Below are 23,510 nucleotides of genomic sequence, written 5' to 3' on the forward strand. Positions count from 1 at the left end.
GGTGGGGCTTCCATGGATCAGACTTGATGTCCAGCACATCCCACAGATGCTCCATTGGATTGAGATTTGGGGAATTTGGAGGCCAAGTCAACACCTTGAACTCGTCGTGTTCCTCAAACCATTCCTGAACCATTTCTGCAGTGTGGCAGGGCGCATTATCCTGCTGAAAGAGGCCACTGCCATTAGGGAATACTGTTTCATGAAGGTTCACCAGCTCACCTTCTTACCAGCATCCTGGTGTCATGTCTTCCCCAGGTAAGCTATGCACACACACTCAGCCATCCACATGTTGTAAAAGGAAACGTGATTCATCAGACCAGGCCGCCTTCTTCCATTGCTCCGTGCTCCAGTTCTGATGCTCACAGGCCCATTGTAAGCGTTTTCACTGTGGAAAGGGGTCAGCATGGGCACCCTGACTGGTCTGCAGCTACGCAGCCACATACACAACAAACTGTGATGCTCTGTGTGTTCTGACACCTTTCTATCAGAACCAGCATTAACTTTCTCAGCAGTTTGAGCTTCAGTAGCTCTTCTGTTGGATCGGACCACACGGGCCGGCCTTCGCTCCCCACGTGCATCAATGAGCCTGTCACAGGTTCACCAGTTTTCCCTCCTTGGACCACCTTTGGTAGGTCCTGACCACTGCAGACTGGTAACACCCCACAAGAGCTGCAGGTTTGGAGATGCTCTGACCCAGTCGCTAAGCCATTACAAATATGACCCTTGTTCAAGTCGCTCACATCCTCATGCTTGCCCATTTTTCCTGCTTCCGACATCAACTTAGAGGACAAAATGTTCACTTGCTGCCTAACACATCCCACCCACTGACAGGTGCCACTGTAACTAGATAATCAGTGTTATTCTCTGGACCTGTCAGTGGTCTTAATGTTATGGCTGATTGGTGTTCAGTTGCTTATCTTTTTTTTTTTGTCTCTTGGTGCAGAACAAACTCCCCAGGGGGGCAATTAAGATTTCATTTATTCATTATGTGAGAGCGTAGGCTACACAATAGGTATAAATGCACACGATGTTTGATTGAGAGATTTATGGGATGCAAATGTGGTGTTTGGTCGACATGTTTGTTTCTATTTTCTATAAATGAGACCAAAGATAATTTTCCTGCCTCGGCTCTATAATAAGGTTCAATATATTCTACTCAAAAAATCTAAATGTTTATAATTAAAAGGAAAAGCTCATTCAATGACGCTTGAGTACAAATGTAATTATAAGTTTAAAACTAAGGAAGTGAAGTGATTGAAGCTTAATGAAAGGGCAACTAAGAACTAATCACTTGAAAAGCAAGTAAAGCCTGAAAAAAGGAACAATATCTGTCAGTATGCTTTAAAAACACAGACGAGACTCTTTCTGTTATATTCTGACAAACTGTTTGTAGTTCCACTTGTCCAAAATCCTGTCTTTAATAAGCAAAACAAATTAAATATGTAATTTATTATCCGTATTGAAAATCTGTTGCACCACACGCGTCACTGTGCTCTGTAAATGATGAGTTTTTTGGTCAGTCAGTGTGTTTTGTATTTCTTAAGAATGACCGTTCATCCACATTTAGTCTGACTATGGTTTAATGAATGAATGAATGATGTTTGTTGGTTTGGAAGCATCATCAGACGACATCTGTGTGTGTGAAGCATCTGTTACATTCAAAGCTGTACAGTGCATTGAGCGCTGTATCTGCCGTTACTCCTGTCACCTTGGTGTGTGTGTGAGTGTGTGTGTGTGTGTGCAGGTCTCGGCCCCGTCCTTCAACTCTAGTTAGCCGATTGATCCAACAATGGAAATTAAATCAGCGACTGACACCGGAGTGCTTCATGCATCAGTTTTATTTTTGTTTGCGCCGATTTTCTTTGTCACAAACTCTCTGCAAGTTGAGGTCAAATGTTCATTAATGTCCATCACTGGTAATTACGCTGCTCATTAACTACAGGAGCGGAGGGACCTATTAAAAGTGATGACTTTGACCCTGACTCAAAGTCCCATTACGAGGCCGGAGAGCACCCTTTGTTTACCCATGATGCACCTCAGTGACAATACACAATGAGTAAATACCTACCAACCGATACCTGCTTTCTTTACTTCTTTACTTGACATGGATTTAAAAAATTGCATCCAAACCAATTAAACCAAACCAATTTAAAAATGTAGCTTACAAAATGTGTTTTATTACACATGACCTCCATCTGGATCTTATAGACCCCAGCAGAAGACGCTGTTCACTGTTTTCTTGCTTATTATGGGGTTTTATAGTGACAGAGACAAAGACCTAACAAGCTGACCTTTTCATTAAAGGCCTACCTGCCTTTGAAACACTAATTAGGAATCATGTTAACATCTGAGAGCTGGCCAACAGTTCCTCTGAAACAGGCCCAGATTCAGAGTAAAACCACTGGGGGGCTTGTGAAGAAAGTTGGGGGCACTTTATTGCAAATCTGCAGACAGAGAAAGTTTTACTGCTGATAAGAACATTTAAGATAACAGTTATTAAATCATTAAAGTTAAAGGCAAATTGTTCCACACAGCAAATTAATACATAATTAAAATAGCTAATCATTTAAGGAAACTAAGCAGACTCGTGGAATCTAATTACTTTATGTTTGAGGTACTTTACTTTATGCCACAATATTTCTGTCCCGCTACATTTAAAGAACAAAATCTGCACTTTTTAATCGTTTATAGATTTAAAATAGTTGCAGAACTATACCTTTCATCTAACTAAATCTCACACTACGATTTTCATCACGATTAAATCTAAAGCTTCCTCTGTTGCTTGTCTTGATGGTACGTTACTGCAGAGTTGAACACTGAATAACCTCAGTATTGGCACTCTTTACCGCTCCAGGAAATCAAAGAAGCTTGTGTTACAACTTATTTTAACCAATTTTGGATTATGCTGATGTTGTGTATCAGACTGCAACTAAACCTGACCTCCTCCTTCTCTATATAACCTGTAACAGATGTCGAGTTGTGACTGTCCTTTCAGAGCTCCCTGCTGCACAAACTCTTAATTGGCCCTCTCCCATCATGAGCAGACAGCAACACTAGCTGCAGTTTATCTTCAAATGTGTACATTTAATTATCCTCATAATTTAAACAGGTTTTGGTACCTTTCTCATGTAGTTATCAATTAGGACACTGTACAGCTGTTGTCTCTGTGCCTGCAGTCTAAATCAATAAGTAAAAAAGCTTATGTCTAAAGCTAGTTAGTTATTCGATCCACATCATCTTTAAGTTAATCATATTCATGTCCCTAATCAACCCTCTTTCTCTTTCTTTAATTATCTTGTGTTTCTGTTATGTTACTTACCCAACGCTATCACTGACCTGACCTGCCCGCCTACATACTGACTAAACGTTGAATGATTGTTTTTTGTTGTTGTTGTTGTTGTTTTTTTTAATCTTTCTCCGGTTATTTTCTTATTGTTTCTGTCTCCTGTTTGTTCGTCACATTTCGCATAGTTATGAATGATCTTGTAGTTTTGTTTTGTTTGCTTCAAATGAGTCTTCACTGTACTTTTGTGTTTCGGACCCCCCCTCGAAAAGGACATGGTACATCTCATGGGGTTATTCCTAATAAAGACTTGACAGATGAAGGCGTGAAGTCAAGACAAACAATGGGAGCACAGCCGCTGCGGCATCTAAATGATCTTATAACGTAAACCCATCAGTAGGCTAATATTTTCCCAACATCAAATAGTGCCAGTCTATTTATTGAGCTTTTACACGTGTGCCTTTAATTAAAAGTGGAGGTAATAAAACACGAGATTGTTCCCTGAGACTTATCCAAAAAGCGTTCAAACACAGGCTGTTCAGACGCATTTGACTGGAGTAAATATCCACAAACATCTTCGTGCAGGGGGAAACAGACCTCCTATTCCCCCGCTTTAATTGATATGCAGCCTCTGTTCACGAGGACAATGAAGTCTACTTTAACACGAGCTGAGGAGAATCACTCAGTGACCAGGAGAGGGCATCTCAAGTCCTGAAACGAGCGCCAGGATCTCAGTCTAATCCTCCACCAACATCATTCCTGTTGCTATACCACTGATTTATTCTTGATGCCACGGTCAACGGCTCTAATCCACAGCAGACTGCGCCTTTCCCCTCCGCTCTCCTCCAAGGAATCAGGATACATCCAACTTGTCGGCTTTGGACCACAGTTTTCCCCTTACTAAATTCTCCACTTGGTCGGTTTCCAGTGTCTTTTCCGTTACTTAACCTAGATTTAACATTTGGCGACTCGGTCTTTAAAATGTGTTTTATAGGCTCCCAGTGCGCGCGCTAAACAGTGTCAGTCTCACGAGGCTGCAAGCTCGAGTGCGTCTATCCAAGGACTTTGTAAGGTGGTCTGAAATATGCATTATAACGCTGATGCTGTGCGGTAACGTAGGAAACTACAGGCAGAGGTGGATGCACACCTTCTGGAGCTACTCACATCTCCGACAGGTGTGCGGCCGTGCGCAAAACGGATCCGGCTGCGACGCAAATTGCGTTTTTATTCCTTGAGGACGGGCGTCCTGGGTGCGTGTCCAACTATTTGGACAAAACGTCTAACATGTGGACCCGGGACGCATGCAACAGAGAGCCCTGAACATGAGGAGGAGCCGACACCGCGCAAACATGGGTATGTACTCTGTTCCGCAAGATACTTATGGTGTGAATTTCTGCGCAAAGTCTTCAGTCGTTTGGATAATTACAAGTCACTTAGGGCTAATGTTGCCTGTGTGTTTGCCTCCTGCGGTGTGTGAATGATGACTGCAGGCTGGGGGATCTGAAGGAGCTTTTTCTCTCTGCAACTATTTGCCGGATGCTTGTGGTTATCAGTCACCTCTCCAGTGTGTCTCGAACATGACTTTGACTGTGATAATGAATGTAAGTGTGTGTGAAGTAGGCTGCAAATAACCCCCCCATTCCTCTCAGCACAGTATGGGTTATCATGGCTGGTTTCCTGGTACAATTTCAGTTCTATTCTATTTAATTCAGTTTTATTCCAGTGTGTATAAATCGGTCCTGATTTGTAGGCGTGTTATGCTCTTAAGTCTACTTTCTGTGTGTCGGCAGGACTTCTCGTGCTGTTCAGATGGCTTGTATTCACAATGGTGGTGCCCGCCTGGCTGCTCGCTGCTCCGAGTGCCATCCGTGAGCGTCCCTGCCCCCAGAGCTGCAGATGTGATGGGAAAATAATATACTGCGAATCCAATGCCTTCCGTGACGTGCCAAGCAATGTGTCTGTAGGCACACAGGGCCTCTCCCTGCGCTACAACAGCCTGGCCAACCTCAGAAGCCACCAGTTTGCAGGCCTGAGCCAACTGGTTTGGCTCTACCTGGACCACAATTACATCAACGCTGTGGACGGTCAGGCGTTTCACGGCATACGGAGGCTCAAAGAACTGATTCTCAGCTCGAATAAGATCACACTGCTAAAGAACAACACTTTTCATGACGTTCCAAATTTACGTAATCTTGACCTTTCTTACAATAAACTGCAGTTCCTCCAGCCGAATCAGTTCTACGGTTTACGGAAGCTGCTCAGTTTACACTTGAGGTCAAACTCCTTAAAAACTGTCCCCATGCGAGTTTTCCTCGACTGTCGCAACCTGGAGTTCCTGGATATCGGCTACAACAGGCTGCGGAGCCTCACGCGCAACGCCTTCGCAGGACTCCTCAAGCTCATCGAGCTTCATCTGGAGCACAACCAGTTCTCAAAGATAAACTTTGCTCACTTCCCTCGCCTGACCAACCTGCGGGCGCTCTATCTGCAATGGAACCGTATTAAACTGCTCACCCAGGGCCTGCCGTGGATGTGGACTTCGCTGCAAAAGCTGGACCTCTCGGGAAATGAGCTCCAAGTGTTGGACCCGAGCACGTTTCAGTGCCTCCCTAATCTGCAGACTCTTAACCTGGACTCTAACAAACTCAGCAATGTGTCGCAGCAGACTGTGGAGGCTTGGATCTCGCTCACCACCATCAGTCTGGCGGGTAATTTATGGTACTGTAATCCTAACATATGTCCCTTGGTGGCTTGGCTCCAGGCCTTTAAGGGCAACAAGGAGACCACGATGATTTGTGCCGGCCCTAAGGAAGCTCAAGGAGAGAAAGTGACGGATGTGCTGGAGACTTATAATATCTGTACAGCAACACCGTCCCCTATCACCACAACAACCACTTCACCCCCGACTTCCACATTCCAGCCCAAGCTGCCTCCTCTTCCCACTCAGTCTGCGGTGGATAAGAAGCTGATCTGGAACAGGACAGCCTCCCCGACTCCCTCCGAGGCCTCCCCCACCATCCCTCTGCCAGACACTGAGTACGTGTCCTTCCACAAGATCATCGCTGGAACTGTGGCCCTCCTCTTATCAGTGGCTATAATTCTCCTGGTTATCTACGTCTCGTGGAAGCGCTATCCCAGCAGTATCAAACAGCTTCAGCAGCGCTCGGCGGTCAAAAAGCGGCAGAAAAAGGCGCGAGAGACAGAGCGCTCCCTTAATTCGCCACTGCAAGAGTACTATGTGGACTACAAGCCTTCACACTCAGAGACTATGGATGTGCTGGTTAATGGGACAGGACCTTACACATACACCATCTCAGGCTCCAGGGAATGCGAGGTATGACCGTTGCCCTCCAAAAATCCATTTCCACTGCGAGGCATGAGAGGTAAATTTTCTAACAATCTGCTGAGAAAAATTCCTTTTTTTCTCCTCTGCTCGTGTGTGATTTGGGATAAGGAAGTAAAGGTCAGCGCACGGTGACTTGCTCTGCAATATGCTGGGTTTGTTCGGTTCCATATGATTACCCAGCTGTTGTTCTGAATCATGCACTTTTATTGCTAAAATATGACTCCCATTAGCTGAAAGTGCAGCGGCAGCTCCTCTCTGCGGATAACTTACATACAGTGAAATGCATTATGCACAAAGTGGCTTCATCTGTCATCCCTGACATAAAAGAGCCCGCTGATGAATCTATGTATTATCAGCCAGTCTGTTATTTATTCACAAATGAATTGCTGCCCAGCGTGGAATGATAGAGAGTGATATTAGATCAAGTCACTGTGCAGGTGGTCCTCTCTCTTATCCTGTGTGTTTGCTGCCACAGCTGTAGCAGCAAACACGCCAGTCATGTGAGTGTTTGTTTTTCTTTTTGCTGTATTACACATGTTAATATTCACACTCATTCCAGCTGATCAGACCTCATGCTCCTTTTCTGCTTCTAGGAATCATCTCATTAGGATTTGACTCATTAGTTTAATTCACAGAGTTCAAACAGTCACCGCAGGCTGGAGACGACTATAAAGACCTGCAGCCAAAGAGAAGATAAATGAGGCCTTTGGGCTCGATTTCTGTCTGGCTTTTTTTTTTTTATTACTGCTGCAACAAACTGCATTTTACTTTGTTAAATTAGTTATAGAAACATAAAGAAAGTATTCGGCAAACTTTTGGACTTAAAATCCTCATCCTAAAGCTGGAGACAAAACTGACTCTGAACTTACAGCAAAGAGCGATTGAGACAGAAGCTCCAATCAATTTCCTCCTGCTTGATTAGGCACTTTTTTTGTCTGTGTACTCTTTTTACTCTAATGCTATGCATCCATCTTGCTTTGTCCAGCAGCTTTCTCTCATTTGGCACTATGTTTAAGTGTGATTAACAGAACATGTTGGGTTCGGAACTATGTTGTGTCGCTGGAATCTCAGCTGCACCCTTTGACTAACCAGACGTGCTGCTGTGGCGAACAGGAGACATCTTTCTTCTGTGTTGTATCTGTCAGCATGGCTCAGAGACAAAGTTTTATCTCCATCCGCCACGCTGCTCATTTCCTATATTCCACTTGGACCCTATAAATCACGTTATAATGTCTTTTAAGTCAGTGGATTGTGCTGTCGCACCGCTTACATTCTTGTTGTGTCCTTTCCTGAAGTCACTTGAGGGCCTGGCACAAATATGTTTCATTGTTTCCAGTAATGTCACATACTGCCAGCGACACAGGCGGCTAAATCAGCTCTTTGTCAGATTATCTGTGGCGGAGCATTTCTCAAACACAAGGGGAGCTTGAGGTGAGATGGTCGGCTTATCAATCTTGTAGCCTTCATGTGAGAATGTGGCATGGGAGCATTAAATGGCAGACCTAATGGGGCTTCTGCTAGCTAGAATAACTAATAGCCCATCAGAGGTAAGGAGCCGAGACTTCCCTCAGCTTTGTTATTCCTTGCCCTCTACAGCTCAGGGGAGCAGCCTGAGTAGTTAAAAATGTAATGGGATTTTTTTTTCTGTGTGTGTGTGTGTGTTACATTTTGTAGCAAACACTGCAATGCAAAGTCAGAACACACAGTGCAGCAGGGGACTTTGAAAAACACTACCCCATTTTAATGCACGCTCAGGTTCAAGTGGTGCGTTCACTCTCTCAAACTGTTGCAAACGGCTGCAATATTTTATCTCACGCGCGATCGTGTTTATTATCCATGTAACTTGCGTCAGAATTCAGTCCATGTTGCAGCGCGAGAAGCCAACGATGTGTAGTGATTGTGTCTCAGGCTATTTGCATCACAATACGGGCAATGCAGCACAATCCCTCCTGATATATGAGAGGGCTTTTCAGTTTTATTGAATGGCACACAGTGGAGAGAGTCGAGAGGGAGGGTGCATCCAAAAAAGCAGCTTCAGGGTTCAATCCCACAGTCAGAAGTGTACTCTAAATGCCCAAACTCAGTGAGCCTCTTGCACATTATTTTAGCTACCCCAGATAGCGAGCACTTAAGCTATTAGCTGCTTTTTCAATTAGGAGAAAGAGCTTTGTAATTGAAGCCTGTTATCTTCTGCACATGCCCAGACCAACAGACTTGGAGTAAATTTGTTTCTATAGATTTCCTCGAGCACAGCTCAGCAGGTCGGCTCCGACGCTGCGAGCTGAACTCGGCCAGTGTGAATTTTGATGAACACTTTGAACTGCGCGCTGGCATGCTCTTCCTGTGGCACATTATTAAGAAAAGCCCCCTCTCTCTCCCCTGTGTGTGTGTCTCTTCCCACTTCTGTGTCACAAAGCAGCTGCAGTGGTTTTAGTCCAACCAGGGATCACCTCGCCTGCAAAGTTAGCTCAGAAAATATTAAGGAGAAAATCCCACTGTCTCAGCCGAAGGCGATTCGTGTACATGTGCAGAATTTGCCAGCGTTAATAAGGTGAGGAGTTCCTGCTCACGGATCATTAAAGTCTTCTGTGAGAGGCCAGAAAGGGGGGTGTGCCGATGCTGGTGCATCTACCTGACTGATACAAATGCCGTCTGAAAAACTAGACTAAAAATAATTACACTTGCAGCTTAACTAATTTTTCAAGCTGACAGGGTCAGAAGCAAAGTAATGCTAACTTTCTGATGAGCAACCCAGTTTCTAAAGTCGCAATTTAGGCCACAACGAGCCTTAATCACTTATTAAGTTGTTTTCATTTTTCCTGCATTCTGCTCTCAGAAATGTGGCTCCCCGTGTCGCCCTCCTGGTTATATTAAAAACTAATGGCTCCTATGGATGTAATCTGTGTTTGCTTAGTACAGATCCTGCAGCTGTGGGGACGTTTTACTCAGTAAACATTTGCTTAATATTGAAGCGTTAGAATATAAACCCCATCTTTAAGACTTCAGGAATAAGAAACAAAGATGAAAAGCGATCAAAATATACTGCTTCAGAGTGCCAATATGGCAGCTTGCTCTTCATCTGTGCGTAAATGCACAGACGGCCGGCTTCCATCATGTGGAGGGAGTTTGATAGTTTTCAATATTTGCTGTTTACTCGCCAAATGAAGGTTAGACACACGAGCAGAATAGCTTCTAAAAGAGGATCACATCAGTTTGATGCACGCTATGGGACAGCACACAAGGGAGCAGAGGTGGAAGTAATGAATTACAAGTACTCACGTTACTGTAACTGAGCAGCTTTACCGTGTACTTGTTCTTTTTTGAGTATTTTACAAAGTCAGTCATTTTACTTTTACTGTTCAGGTAAATAAATGTCTGTTAAGTCTCGCCGAACGAGGTAACACAATGGTGATTGAGCCTGTGGCCCACTGATGAAAGCCTTTGTATTTTCAGTTTATAGTATTATTACATACGGGGTGTCTGGTGCAACTTGTGACACGTTTTCCAGCAGCCAGCAGTGGTTGGTCTGCCAGAGAGGGTAGGCGGAGCTAAGCGGCTGCTTTTCCGCTCTCTGCAAGTGTTGTGAGTAAACAGTAATCTACTATGGCTGAACAAACAAAGAAAAGATCGATGACTACAGATACAACTTCAAAAATAAGTGAAAATCCAAAGAAAAGGAAACAAATTTGACGCTCAGATGAAGGCAAACAGTCTGAAAAGGAAAGCGACAACTGTAACAAAGGGAGCCAACCGTAGACATCTGGTGATCTGGGACGTTTGCTCCTGCAATTGCCTTTTATCACCACAAGGTGCCACCAAAGAGAGGTAAACTGAGAACTACGAGATTATCACTTTAAGTATGTTTTAAATGAAGTAAAGTAATTGCTACATTTGTACATTCATCCATTACTGAGTAAAATATTTATCTACAGATAATGCGAGCTAGAAAGAACACTTACTTGGACCAGACACCAATCAAATGCATCACATCAGAAACAGGCTAATCAAATAAAAACGTCATGCATCAGACAAAACAGCGGTGCCAGTTGAAACAAACAAACTAACCGATCGAGGCAGGCGTGTTAGGCGAGTCTGGTGGCTATGACGAGAGCTATATAACTGCTGTCTCTGGTTTAACACGGGATCTTACTCTTTGACAAAATGTCCCTCTCTCATCATTTTGACACCAATACGTGTACATATAGGGCCCAGGTTTGAACATAACAACATTTTATTCCATTTGCATAGGATGCATGTGCAAGGTAACCTTGGATACATTGGGCAGCAGTTGTGTTGCATGCTCTGAAAGGTAGCGTCTGATCTTCCTGATGTTGTACAAGGCAAATCGACATGTCCGAGCCATCGAGGTCTTAAAGGTTAGCTTGTCTCCAGTTATGATGCCCAGCTTCGGGGCAGACTTAGTGGGTACGAGTTCAGTTTGTCCAAGCTGGATATTGATCTGTGCTTGCATAGAGGGACTGGCTGGGATGACAAGGAGCTCAGTCTTGGATAGGTTGAGCTGAAGGTGGCATAATTTCATCCACTCAGAGATAACAGCAAGGCATGATGAGATCCGAGTCGAGACTGTAGTGTCGTCTGGTGGGAATGACAGGAAGAGCTCGGTATCGCCCACATAGCAATGGTATGAGAAACCATGGGAGCGGATGATTGCACCAAGTGAGGTGGTACATATTGAGAAGAGAAGGGGACCGAGCAATGACCCTTGAGGGACCCCTGTGGATAGGCTGTGGGGTTTGGACACTTCTCCTTTCCAAGATACTCTAAAAGATCTCCCTGAGAGGTAGGACATTAACCAGTGGAGGGCAGATCCTGAGATACCAAGCTCAAAGAGAGTGGAGAAGTAACAACAGTGCTTCTTGTGCTACTTCTTCTTGAGAAGAATATTTCAGTACTCTTTACACCTCTGCATCGGTGCAGCTTTAGACATTATGACAGAAGTAAATACACACTGCATGAGACACACCATTAGTGTTTTTGTTCCAAAGAAATGTATCTTTTGCCATTAATTCTCATTGTGCTCGGTTGTCTTCTTGTTCGATGGGTTAAAAATGACGCAACACTGGACGGCAATGATCCATGAGTCAATATAAGTAGGCTACTTATCTTTTCCCACACCTGATGATTTTGTGAAAAATGGTCTTTGTTCAGCTCGATTCAAACACAACTGCAGCAAAAATGCAGGATAAAAACAGCCTTTTATGTTAACTGAACGCAATGGCTGTTACACAACGTCTTTTTTTAGCGTCATGTATCACTTATCATTTTATAATTGGTGATATAAATCTCTTTAAAGGATGTTTGTGTATGACTAAGCACATCACAGCGGCTCAAGCTGCACTGGGGACCTGTTGGTTACGTAATTATGGGAATTTGAGTTTTCTTTTGTGCTAGTTTCAAATGAATATTTTTTTCCGCAGACAAACCAATTACATCGCCTGGACCGCAACAGGCTGAATATTATTATTCATATTTTAGCTTTTTAAGGGAAGAATTTAACATTATGGGAAATACACTTGGAGTTCCTGAAGTTGATCGAGTCATAGCCGTTAGCTGTCGTACCAACTCCTTCAGCATTTACTTACTCAAGAGGCTCTCTCTCTATATATACACAGTGTATATATATATATATAACTATATACTGGCCTCTAAATGTGCAAAAGACAGACTTTAAGCATGACATGTATAAACACACAGCTGGATTTATAAAGAATACCTCCCTTCACTCCACTCAAGGCTGTGATTTCATGCCGAGTTAAGACGTTGCAGCAGGATTCATTTGCACAAATGCACATAATCAGACGTCAGACTTATCTTTTTCCTGTTAAGCACCTCTCAGGCTGCTCTGTGCGTGGGGTGAGATCTCCCCCAAATACACACACTCTGCGATATGTATGGTTCCTGCTTTTGACAGATGTTGCTTTTGGAGGTGTGATGTCTGCGCTGGTGAGGAGGTGGAATACATTTAACAAACTTAGCAGCGGGGAGAGGCAACACAGGATTTGTGCAATAATACCCTGTAATCTAACATGGCTTGTGCAAATGAATACGGCAATTCTGCAGTGTCATAGTCATTAATCTTAGCATCTCATCTCTCATCCAATTGGTGTTTTCATGATTTTATTATTCTCATTATGATGCACTAATAGTACAAGCCCCAGACTGCTAATAGCTTAATCTGGCACAGGCTGAAAATATGATGTTCCTTCTCCACGCTTCGACACAGACAGTATTGAATTTCACTCCGGGTAAGATGTTCTTATTTACAGAACATATACGATGAATTGATGTCTGTGTCATCATTACAGAGTCTGGCAGAAGCAGAAAGCCAGACGAGTGATAGTCGCAGGTGGATCACTGAGAGAACAGTTTGCTGCTGAGGGAAAAGAAATGAAAGTCATCGCTTTGTTGACCTCCAAACCTCCATTTTAAATTGAGGTCAGCATTGATTGACAACATCATTAACTCCTATATGCACTTTATAATACACAATAACCCAGTCCTTCACTAAAGCCCATGAGCAAATTAACTTGTCTGATATAAACAAATCAGGTGCGTCCGCATGTTGCGGGATTACATAATTTAACAAAGAGTTTTGGAAGTTATGAAAATGTATTAAAGAGTCATTTCCACACAAACTCATTTGGTTAGAAATGAAAAAGAGCACAGAGATAAATCAAACTAATTCATCCTTTCCCATCACACAATCTCCAGTGGTCCTTCCCTCCTGCAGCCACACATAAACCACCATGAATATTTAATGTGATATTAAACTTCTCTTCACTTTTCGTTCAGGGCCATTCTGTTCAGGCGATGGAGAATCGGCTTAAATCTCTTTTGTGTTAATTAGAAGTTTGCTTTGATGGAAACCCTTTAATATGTTGGAAATTATTCCAGTCTGTAAAAACAGCAGATGTTTATATTTAACTGGATTTATTATTGGCATAAAAGCGTTGAGCGGCAACAACAAAACAGGGGTCTAAAGCTACAATAGCAGCCCTTCAAGGCTGTAGGCTACTTGCTTCAAGCTAACTGCTAACATGCTCACAATGACGATGCAGATTAATATGGACTGTTTCCTATGTTCAGTTCAACATGCTAACATGCTAATTAGCCCTAATTAAAGCAATTAAAGCTGCCTATTGGGAAGTTAAATCAGGGATTTACCATTGTTATGAGGATTTAACAATGGACCATGCATGACAATACACATTGTAACAGTTGTTGAGATATATCGGTCCTAGGAGGCCATAGCGTCATGTTGCTAGCACAGCTAAGAAAAATACAAGTCCTCCCCTTAACTGCCCACCGGAATGAGATATATGACAACACATGCTTAAAATGAAGCCTTTATCTGATCTGTGACCTGCAGCTGCTACAGTGCCTTTGCCATTTGTCATATCTTTTGGCTATAAAAACGTCACACAAAGCCTAAACAAAAAATCGGCAAACGCAACGTCTGCAGTATGAAAATAAAGGATGGTGGATCGACCACATCAAAATTCTTCAGGCACCGAAATAGTCAGCAGATATGTCAGTCAAGTTAGCAAACATGTTTAGCTCAGCTGCATTAGCAATCTAACGTTAGCTTGCTACTAACGTTAGCTTTGTGGGAGGTTAACTTTTAGATTGGCGTTCTCAAATTTATATAGTTTAAAAAGATGAGTGTTTGCTAACCAGTGCTGGATTGGCTTTGCTATGGCTATAAAATTCATCCAAGTTCTGCTGCCACCATCTGCTGTTAATTTGTGAGAAATACCACGTTAATTATTAACGTCGGCTAAAAGCACGTTTACGTTACAGGTTTAATCTTGAGCATGTAGCGTTAGCGTTAAAATTAACGTTACTGGGCTTATTGTGTTTGAGAGGCTTGAGGGATTTGTTCGTTTTCAGTAGATTATAAAAGGTAATTTATTATTATTTGCCAAAATCATGAGAGACTTGACTTGGACTTGTGGCCAAAAGACTTGTGAGTCGACTTGGACTGGAAAAAGGTGACTTGTGACCATCTCTGCCACTTGGTCAGGGACAGGGAAAGATTGTGGCCATGGTTTAAAGAAAGCAGTGTTCACTGTTGGTAGGAAACCAGAAGCAAACTGTGGTCTTCCTGTTAAAGTATAGACCAAACCACCAGGACCTCTCCTCTCTGCTGATTTTAATCAATGTCACTCCTTTTCTTCCTCTGCTCCCCACAGACAAACGTCATAATTCTACAACTGCTCGCGGGCTCACTTAACATATGTCGGTATTGGGCATTTGCTGAACAACTGATGCTGTTGTTTTCTTGGAGGACTGAGGTGTTAATTCTTTATCAATTTCCAGTCTTATCTGAGTAATTAATACAAATACCCTAAAGGAAGTACTTTATAAAGCCGTGTTAATTATCCGCTGTGGGGGACGTCTCTTTCTTTTCTGGACAGATTCTGTTGTTTGAGGATGTAATGTCTCATCCGATGCAGCATTTCCTGTTGTCTGTAACTTCAGGGGGCAACATCTTGTTTCTGTGTCAGACCCTCTGAAAGATTGTCTCACAATTTGAACCTGGCACTCAACAATCCATCATAAAAGAGAAATGCATTATAGAAGAGGCACGGAAACCAATTTCTCCGCCGACAACAGCCTCAACAGACCACAATGCAATGCAGCCTCGTGATATGCTGGGATTTGAGTCGGGTGTGTGACTTTTTGACTTTCACTACATGCTATACTTTCTCTGCCGACACATAGAGCGGCACACTGCAACAGGTTTACCCTCAGTGGCCCCTGGCAGCTGTCGAGATGCATTTAGGGAACAATAGGAAAAAGGAAAGTGAAGCTGGAGCAGATGTGGCGAGTTGAGGGAAGTTTTGTACCCACAAAATAATTTATGCTACTTCTCCTGGCATGCGCCGAGCCTCACAGATTGATGATACATAACAGTGTATCCAAGGGTGGATTTTCCCATTAAGTCTTCAGTCTGAGTTACAGCCAAGGAACAAAAGAACGACTCCAATTCTCTCGGCGGCCGAATGAATGTTTCCCTTTGCAGAAATCTGTAAATTACCGACAACATCCTAAAAATCTGAATCCCGTATCGAGCGTCGTATTATTATGACATATCTATCAGTCAGTCATCACATGTCCCGGATTCCCCCTCACTTTAAGCTTCTGTTCAATCAATCAGTGACACCTCTGCTATAATGGGATTTGACAGCTTATCTAGCACTTCATGAAAAGTCGGCCATCGCAGACAGAATGAATAATATTACATGAAAATATTAGATGTAATGCTGTTTTACGGTCACAGCAGCCATGTTAATCTTTCAACTCAGCTTGAAGCAGTTAGGGCCTATTTAGCCGTTGATTTTATTATGATTCATTTAATTAGGGTTATTAAGTTAATTTAACTGAGATGCTGTAGTCATGTGCACTGTGTCACTTCCATTCCCCGCGAGAAGAAGTTAAGAGTAAAAGAATTAAGTGTTGTTTTGGCACATTACGCGTCCTCGTGAGTCGGTGGACAGCTTATATCTGCGCCCTCCTCTGCATAGAAACACTTCCTTTCATCTTTCTTTCTGCTGCGAAACATTCGGATGTACAGTTGAAGTCTACGTCAAGAATAGTATAGTGATTTCCCAAGAAAGTAAAACTCCTTTATCATGAAGCTACACCTCCTCAGTCTGTCTGATGGGAGGAAACAGTGAGTCAGTCAGCACAAACTGGGAATGATGCAGCATCTCTGCCAACTTCTCCTTTCAGGTTATTGTGAATCGCTTGTCAGGATGCTGCATGTGTGGGGGGGGATGTCCTGAAAATAAGCATTACCTGGCACATTTCTGGTACCGAATATGAGGCAGTGTTTTTATTTTTGTGGGGAATATAAGGAGGCACTGCTGACACAAAAAATATATGTGCAACATGGCAAGAAGAGTGTTAAAGTCCAAGAGTTTGCAGCCGTGCTCGCAGCTCTGTGAGGCAAAACGATAATGTCAGCATGCTGATATATTCACAAAAGTTAGTTTCCATCTAACTGTTTATGCACATTTTAAATTTATTTATAAAAAAAACTTGTTTTGAAATGCTGGAAAATGTTGAATTCTCATAAAAAATATTTTCACGCTTGGCTGAGGTGGAAAATTGGTGTATCAGTAAAAGCAAAGTACAACAAAGTGCCATGGAAACAGATAAATCTTGAGGAAATGATACAAAGATTCGTCTGAAGCTTCTTCTGACTGAAAAGAGTAAGTAACAGAAGAACTGCAGAAAAACACACCAGAAAAGGCCGGATCATTTCTCAGATTAATAGATTAAATTAACAGAAATGTAATTTTTCCATCAAATGTTTTCCAAGTGATTTTCCATCATTTATTTCCATTCATAGCTCTTTTTCGTTAACGGTTGTTCAATGGCACCCGTCTACAGACTTAGCACCAACTGCTACTCTCATATGTGCTCAGCTCCTGGCGTAAGAGTTAAGAGTAGTGATCAAAATAAGATTTTTGGTATTTCAGTAAATATATTCTATGTTTGGTTGGAAACTTGATTCATAAAAATGCTCACTGTAAGGTTTTTAACAAAGCTGGCAGAAAAGATCCCCAAAACAGTCCAGTTTACTAGGCCAGGCAGGCAAGGATCAAATCAGGAAATCACTCCAACAGCAAACAAATCCGATGGGGAACAGGCAGAGGGAAGGTCAGGGAAAGCAGGCAAGGTCAAACACTGAGTCAGGCAGGCAGAACCGATACAACTGAACAAAGAAGGCTGGAACGCGAGGCGGCAAAACTCTAGACAATCTGGCAGGGGGTGAGTGAGACAGGGCTGGTTTATGTTCACTGAGGAGCTGATTAGGGGATGAGCTGCAGGTGATAGGGATTAACCAGGTGAAGGGAATGAGCTGATTGCAGGCAGGAGCGAGTGGCAGGGTCTGAAATGACCTGAGAGTTAGTGATATGGCGTGAAAACAAAACATGATGAAATATACTATGAGTTGGGGAGGGGTGCAGAAACAAAGTTTTTGTACAGGTTTTGTTCAGCTTGTTAGTATGCTAACTTAAGTTACTTAGCAGCTGAGCATTTTGGTAAATGGACTGCACTTTCTAGTGTTCCAACCGAGGCACCTTTTACATTACATGTCACATTCATATATCAATGTAGTGGCATACAAGGCCACTAATCAACTAACCATTCACACACATTCATATACCATAGGCTATGCCTTTGGGAGAAATGTGGGGTTCATCCTTCCATCCATCCATTTTCTTCCACTTATACGGGGTCGGGTTGCAGTGGGAGCAGGCTATGCAGGATAGCCCAGACGTCCCTCTCCCTAGTAACATTTTCCAGCTCCTCCTTGGGGATCCCGCGGCGTTCCCAGGCCAGGTGGGATATATAGTCCCTCCAGTGAGCTCTGGGTCTGCTCAGGGGTCTCCTCCTAGTTGGACGTGCTCGGAGAACCTCCACAGGGAGGCGCCCAGGAGGCATCCTAATCAGATGTCTGAACCACCTCAACTGGTTCTTACCCTATCTCTAAGGCTGACTCCAGCCACCCTGCGAATGAAACTCATTTTGGCTGCTTGTATCCACAACCTCATGACCATACGTGACTGGTTAATTTAGAGCAGGGGTGGCCAACCCTGCTCCTGGAGAGCTACCTTCCTGCATGTTTTAGGTTTGATTTGAATGTTTTCGTCATTATCAATCCTCTGAGAAGCTTCAGTTGGTTGATAACGAGCAGATCACTCAAATCAGGTGTGTTAGAGTATGGAGAAACCTAAAACATGCAGGAAGGTAGCTCTCCAGGAGCAGGGTTGGCCACCCCTGATTTAGAGCTTCGCCTTACGGGTCAGCTCCTTCTTCACCACGACGATTCGTTAAAACGCTGGCAATACTGCTGACGCTGCACCAACCCGTCGTGAACAAGACCCCGAGATACTTGAACTCGAGACTCACTCCCAACCCAGAGAGAGCAATCCACCATTTTTGAGAACCATGGCCTCAGACATGGAGGTTCTGACCCTCATCCCAACCACTTCGCACTCGGCTGCAATGCCCCAATGACTGCTTGAGGTCACAGCTTGATGAAGCCAAAAGAACCACATCATCGCCAAAAAGCAGAGATTGAATTTGGGGTTCAGTTCATTTGGGTATATACAGGAAGACGTATGCGTATCAAACGACCAACCTACTTGGAGGGATTGGAAGGCAACCCTCTCTACCACTGCTCCACAGCTGCCCCAAATTGGAATGCCATTTTCTAAGTATGTTGTCTAAACCATTTAAACCTATTATAATGTGACCCAATGATAACCCAATTCATAAAGTCACAAAATGTCATGGCAACAGCTGACAAGATATTTAACCCGTATATTGAAAGCTCTAGCTCATGGTGTCAAAGAAAAGTCTGGGGATCATAACAGTCATATGGATTCATTGTCTGAAACATGAATGTCCGTCAATCATTCTGAGCCAATCCCTTCTGTAGACTGTTGAATATTTCCTGCTGTATGATTCGTTGTGACATGTATTGTGCACAGGTGGCGGAAGAGGAGGGATTCATCTTGCCATTTCCCCTCTGGGTGCAACGTAGCTTTTTCACATCAAACAAATGGCCTCGCCCTTTATTCCAGCTGAATATAATTACTGAGACATGTTTTACACTCTGATCAGTGCGGTGTTTCAGCGATCAACATTTAAAATGCTTTCCAAATAGAAGCTCAAATTTCCCTCCATGCTGGGCAAAGTGATAAAAACTGTGGTCATTCACAGAAGAGAAAAACAACACTATCTACAGAGTGCAGAATTCAGGACAGATCATCCTGTTAGGATTAGAAGCTCTGACTGAGCAGAGTTTCAACAGACCTCAGCTGATTTCAGGCTCTCTTTCTCTTCCATTCTCTGTTCCCCAGGTACCTTACTCCATGTTTCAGTGCCATATTGCCTTCACCAACATCCTCTTCTATCCATGTTTCCTCAGACGGGGGAATAAAACAAACAGGCCAACAAACCTGGTAACCTGCGGACAAACAGACAGAAACAGCACAACAGAAAGCTGCTACCAGCAGAATTATAAATCTGATGCTGTTCTTCACAAAACTTCAGTGAGCGTTTGGCCTTGTTTTTGTCAGGAAGGAAAAGACTGCAAGACTGTACGTGCACAACATATCGCAGACAATCATAACAAGGAAGTCTCAAAAGAGCAGCATGATCAGCCAATTCTCTTGGAGATGAGATAATTTTCCTGCATTAGACTCTGGCATCAAATTATCTCGTGAATAATACTGAGATAAACATATTATTTGGTGCCCATGATGCTAGATGAGGGAGATGATATTCTGAATACTGACAGCGAGTGTAAGGGGAACTAGTTTCTGCAGTGAAAAAACCATAAAAGCATCAGTTTGCGCTTCCCATGAAACTGATGCAATGAATGAATCATATTACTTTTGTTCAAAGAGCCACTCTTGAAATCTTACATACTGAAAGATGTCTGGGAAGCAGCTGATCTGAAAGATAATGTCTGATTCGCTCAGGCCCAGATTTACAGAAGTCTTTCAAGTTGCACCAATCATGACCGTTCATCTAATATGGGTTTGAGTGCTGTTTAACTAGCTACCTAGCCTAGCTGCCAACCGCCAATTGGTCGTAGCTTTCAGAGATGTTTTGGTCTGCGCCCATGGATGGCGCCCTGTGAAAATCAAAAATGGAATAAGAGGAACACTGCCAAGCTGGATAGATGATATAGTTTCCATACACTTTGAATAAGTCAGAGAGGTGATGCCACACATACAGGTAGTAAGTAGCCAAGTGGCAACCTCTGGTGTTGACAAATGAAGCCAATGTGCAAAAAAAAACTGCAGTTCCTCTCGTGGCCACTTGAGGCTGGCTCCAGAAACCAAGATATAACATTACAGCAGATGGGAAAATTCCCATTTTTACAGCAGAAATAATTTTGTTCAAGATAACCGTACAGTTACACACCTTTCTTAATTACATTACACTTTAAATTATAGGGGCGTGGTCACTTGAGTGACAGGTGGATACTGCTGGCAGACACACAGACACACAGTCACTAAACTTTACATCACCATGTTTGTATTATTGGAGCCTTGTGGGGATTTTATCACACAAAAATCAGACAAATAATGTGTCTCACTGTGTGATTTATGGAACTTTCTGGCCTTGCAAGAAGTCTGTGTTCCAGCTTTTCGCTGAATTCAATTCTAGTATTATTATGTTGCTATGTCTGTGAAGGTTCTCAGTCATCCACACATGGTAATTCAAAGCTTAAAAGGCAGATGGACTTGATTGAAGTTCAAGTCAAGTCCAGCAATCTTTTGGATTAAGCTTTGAATGGCATTGATATATTTTTTGCACTAAGTAGCTGAAATACTGTGCTCGCCATACCTGGCTAGTTAGCCTGTTTAGTGTTTATCATTAATTGAATTGTTGGCCAGTGCAGGAGTCAGGACTTTCCCTGGAGAGATTATGGCACACTGTAGTGATGAGAAGATGGGTTATTTTACGTTTCCCGGTATGTGTCGTTCACCCTCCGCTCTATTCTTTAGTCTGATATATAAACAACTGCAGTCAGAAACCACCAGAAAAAGAATCTCCTCTGTGGGAAACACAGAGTTAAACTAGCTCATTCAAACTTGTCGTTTGCCAACCCCTCGCTCCTCTCCAGCACCGCCCTCTCATCCAAATTTCACTTGGCTGCAGTAAAACAACATGGCGGCGGCCATATTCCGGCTTCATTTACGCAGTGGAGAAACCAATGGGTGACGTCACGGTGGCTAAGTCCATTATTTATACAGTCTATGGTAGTAGTTTAAGTGTGCTGTCACAGTGGGGCCCTATGCAGTCAAACTAGAGTGCATTTGCCTGGATACTGCTGTTTGTTCGGGCTGCTGTGAGAGCAAACAGACCAACTGCAGGAGTTTATTATAAAAGATATGTGACTTTAGAATGAAGTCAAAGGCCTCTAAATACTTTTACATCCATCTGTCGATTGTGAACCGCCCAGGCAGATATCTGTATTCTTTGTGCGGCAAAACTAATCTATGACTGATTCTTCGTCTGTTTACCTTAATGTTCCAGGGTCTTTGTTGGATGGTAAAAACAAGAGTAAACTCACTGGAACTACAATGAAAAGATGTATGTTTTTTCCTTTTGTTTGAACCAAGTGAACCTAACCGCAGGTGGGAAAGCACCCTGTGTGCTGCAGTATACTTGTAACACTGCAAGGTTTGTTCTAGACAAGGTTTGTTTTAGGGCAACACATTGCTTTTAACAACCACGTAACAAATTCTCCAGGCTAAACAACAAATGCTTTGGAAGACGATCCATACCACTTTTAACCTGACAGGCCTGTATGCGTGATTTCAGGTGTCAGGGTCTCCTAATCAGAGTAACTGACATGATGGTTAAATGTCTGTATAGACCTCACTAAAGAACATATCACTGGCCTCTCTGCTTTGCTGGGGCCACCTTTCATTCCTCTCTATAAAATGGAGCCAGCAGCCACCCTGAATGGGTTTGGACCAGAACAAACCCTTGACTGTATTGTTACATATTCTTTTAGTCCTCCCTCAGTAAGAGTTACTGGGAGGCATGGCTCATATCCAGCTTTGTAGATGTCCTCCAGTCAGAGAAAGATCGTGGTTTAGGTTAAAATAACTACAATGTGAAGGTTGGGGAGCTATTATGGGCATGGTTAAAATAAGCTCAGTTAAGGTGAGGGGATGGTCATGGTCCTGGTTAGAAATAACACACATAAAGAGCCGTGTCAGGTAAAAGGAAGCAGGCGAATTTAATGCTTTTGAACAAATGATTGACGCTTCTTGTGATGGACAGTCTCCCGCCTACACTGGATGTGATTTCTGTGTTTAATTCAATCTAAATGTGGTGTAACAAATAGATTCCAAGCACCAGAGCAGGAACGCTGCATGTTGTGCAGAGCGTTTCTTCCACAGATAAATCAGTGGGTGAGATTATCCCCGCAGCCAGGAGGAGAGGCATTTCATCAATCGGAGATCAGGACTTTGTATTGATCTCGCAGCCCATGCATGTTTGACATTACTGAAACCCCTCTGTTTTTGGTGACTCCTGGATCTCAGTCAATCTCAATTTCCATAGAGCACAGAGGTGTGAGCGCGCTGCAGAGGCAGAGCTGAGAGGTGACGTGCTTCTGCGGCTCCAGAGGTAGTTTTTTTTTCCACCCACCTGTCATACTGTTCTCCTTTTTATATAATAGCTTACCTGTACCGCACAGACGTCCTACAAAGCTGGATTTCTATTCTTTATATCTTAATATTTTTGGCTCTTTTCTTTTTGTAATAGTTTAACTTTACGACATTGACAGTGTCCTCAAACGCAGCAGCTTTTGTTTCTTTAGTTTTTTGTTCCTCTTCTGACCCAGCTGTGAATTTGTGGTATAGTGTCAATGCAAATTAAAGACAATGTAGTCCTCGGTGTTAAAGCAGCTTCATTCAGGCCGTAATGTCTCTTAAAGATGTTATAGAGTCGATTATAGAGGATGTACTTTCCCCTGCAGAGCATTTTATGGCCACAATTTTTTGTGGTAATGTTTTCCAACCACGTTAACTGATACAGCGCATCGATGTAACATATCTGTTTTTGCTTTATGAAAGTGTTTTGAAAAAGTCGAGAGGGGTCTCCGTCCGCATCCAGACGTCTCAAATGAGCAGGAAAAAAAGGTTCTGATCTGAATTCTTAAGAGCGACAGCAATTAGCTCAATCTGCATCAAGCCGAGCCACAAGCCAGAGGGTTGCACATTCACACATACTGCTGGAGCCATGCAAGGCTTGACTTCCCTCCACAGCTTACTCACAAGCACCCACCCACACCCACCCGCACGCTGACAC

At 43.1% G+C, this 23,510-nt stretch overlaps 1 protein-coding gene across 1 annotated transcript in view; it reads left to right on the top strand.

Moving 5' to 3' along the window:
* Nucleotides 1–5,108: 5,108 nt before the first annotated feature.
* Nucleotides 5,109–23,510, top strand: part of LOC138610133 (leucine-rich repeat transmembrane neuronal protein 4) — a 54,398-nt gene continuing 35,996 nt past the window's right edge. The window contains exon 1 of the mRNA XM_069682837.1: nt 5,109–6,666. Coding sequence (XP_069538938.1) covers nt 5,109–6,623 — 1,515 coding nt within the window. The 3' untranslated portion in view covers nt 6,624–6,666. The remainder of the gene's footprint in view (nt 6,667–23,510) is intronic.

This window comes from Semicossyphus pulcher, unplaced genomic scaffold (genome assembly GCF_022749685.1).
Source record: "Semicossyphus pulcher isolate SPU_LCO1_2020_fin unplaced genomic scaffold, fSemPul1.0.p SCAF_6, whole genome shotgun sequence".
Taxonomy (NCBI): Eukaryota; Metazoa; Chordata; class Actinopteri; order Labriformes; family Labridae; genus Semicossyphus; species Semicossyphus pulcher.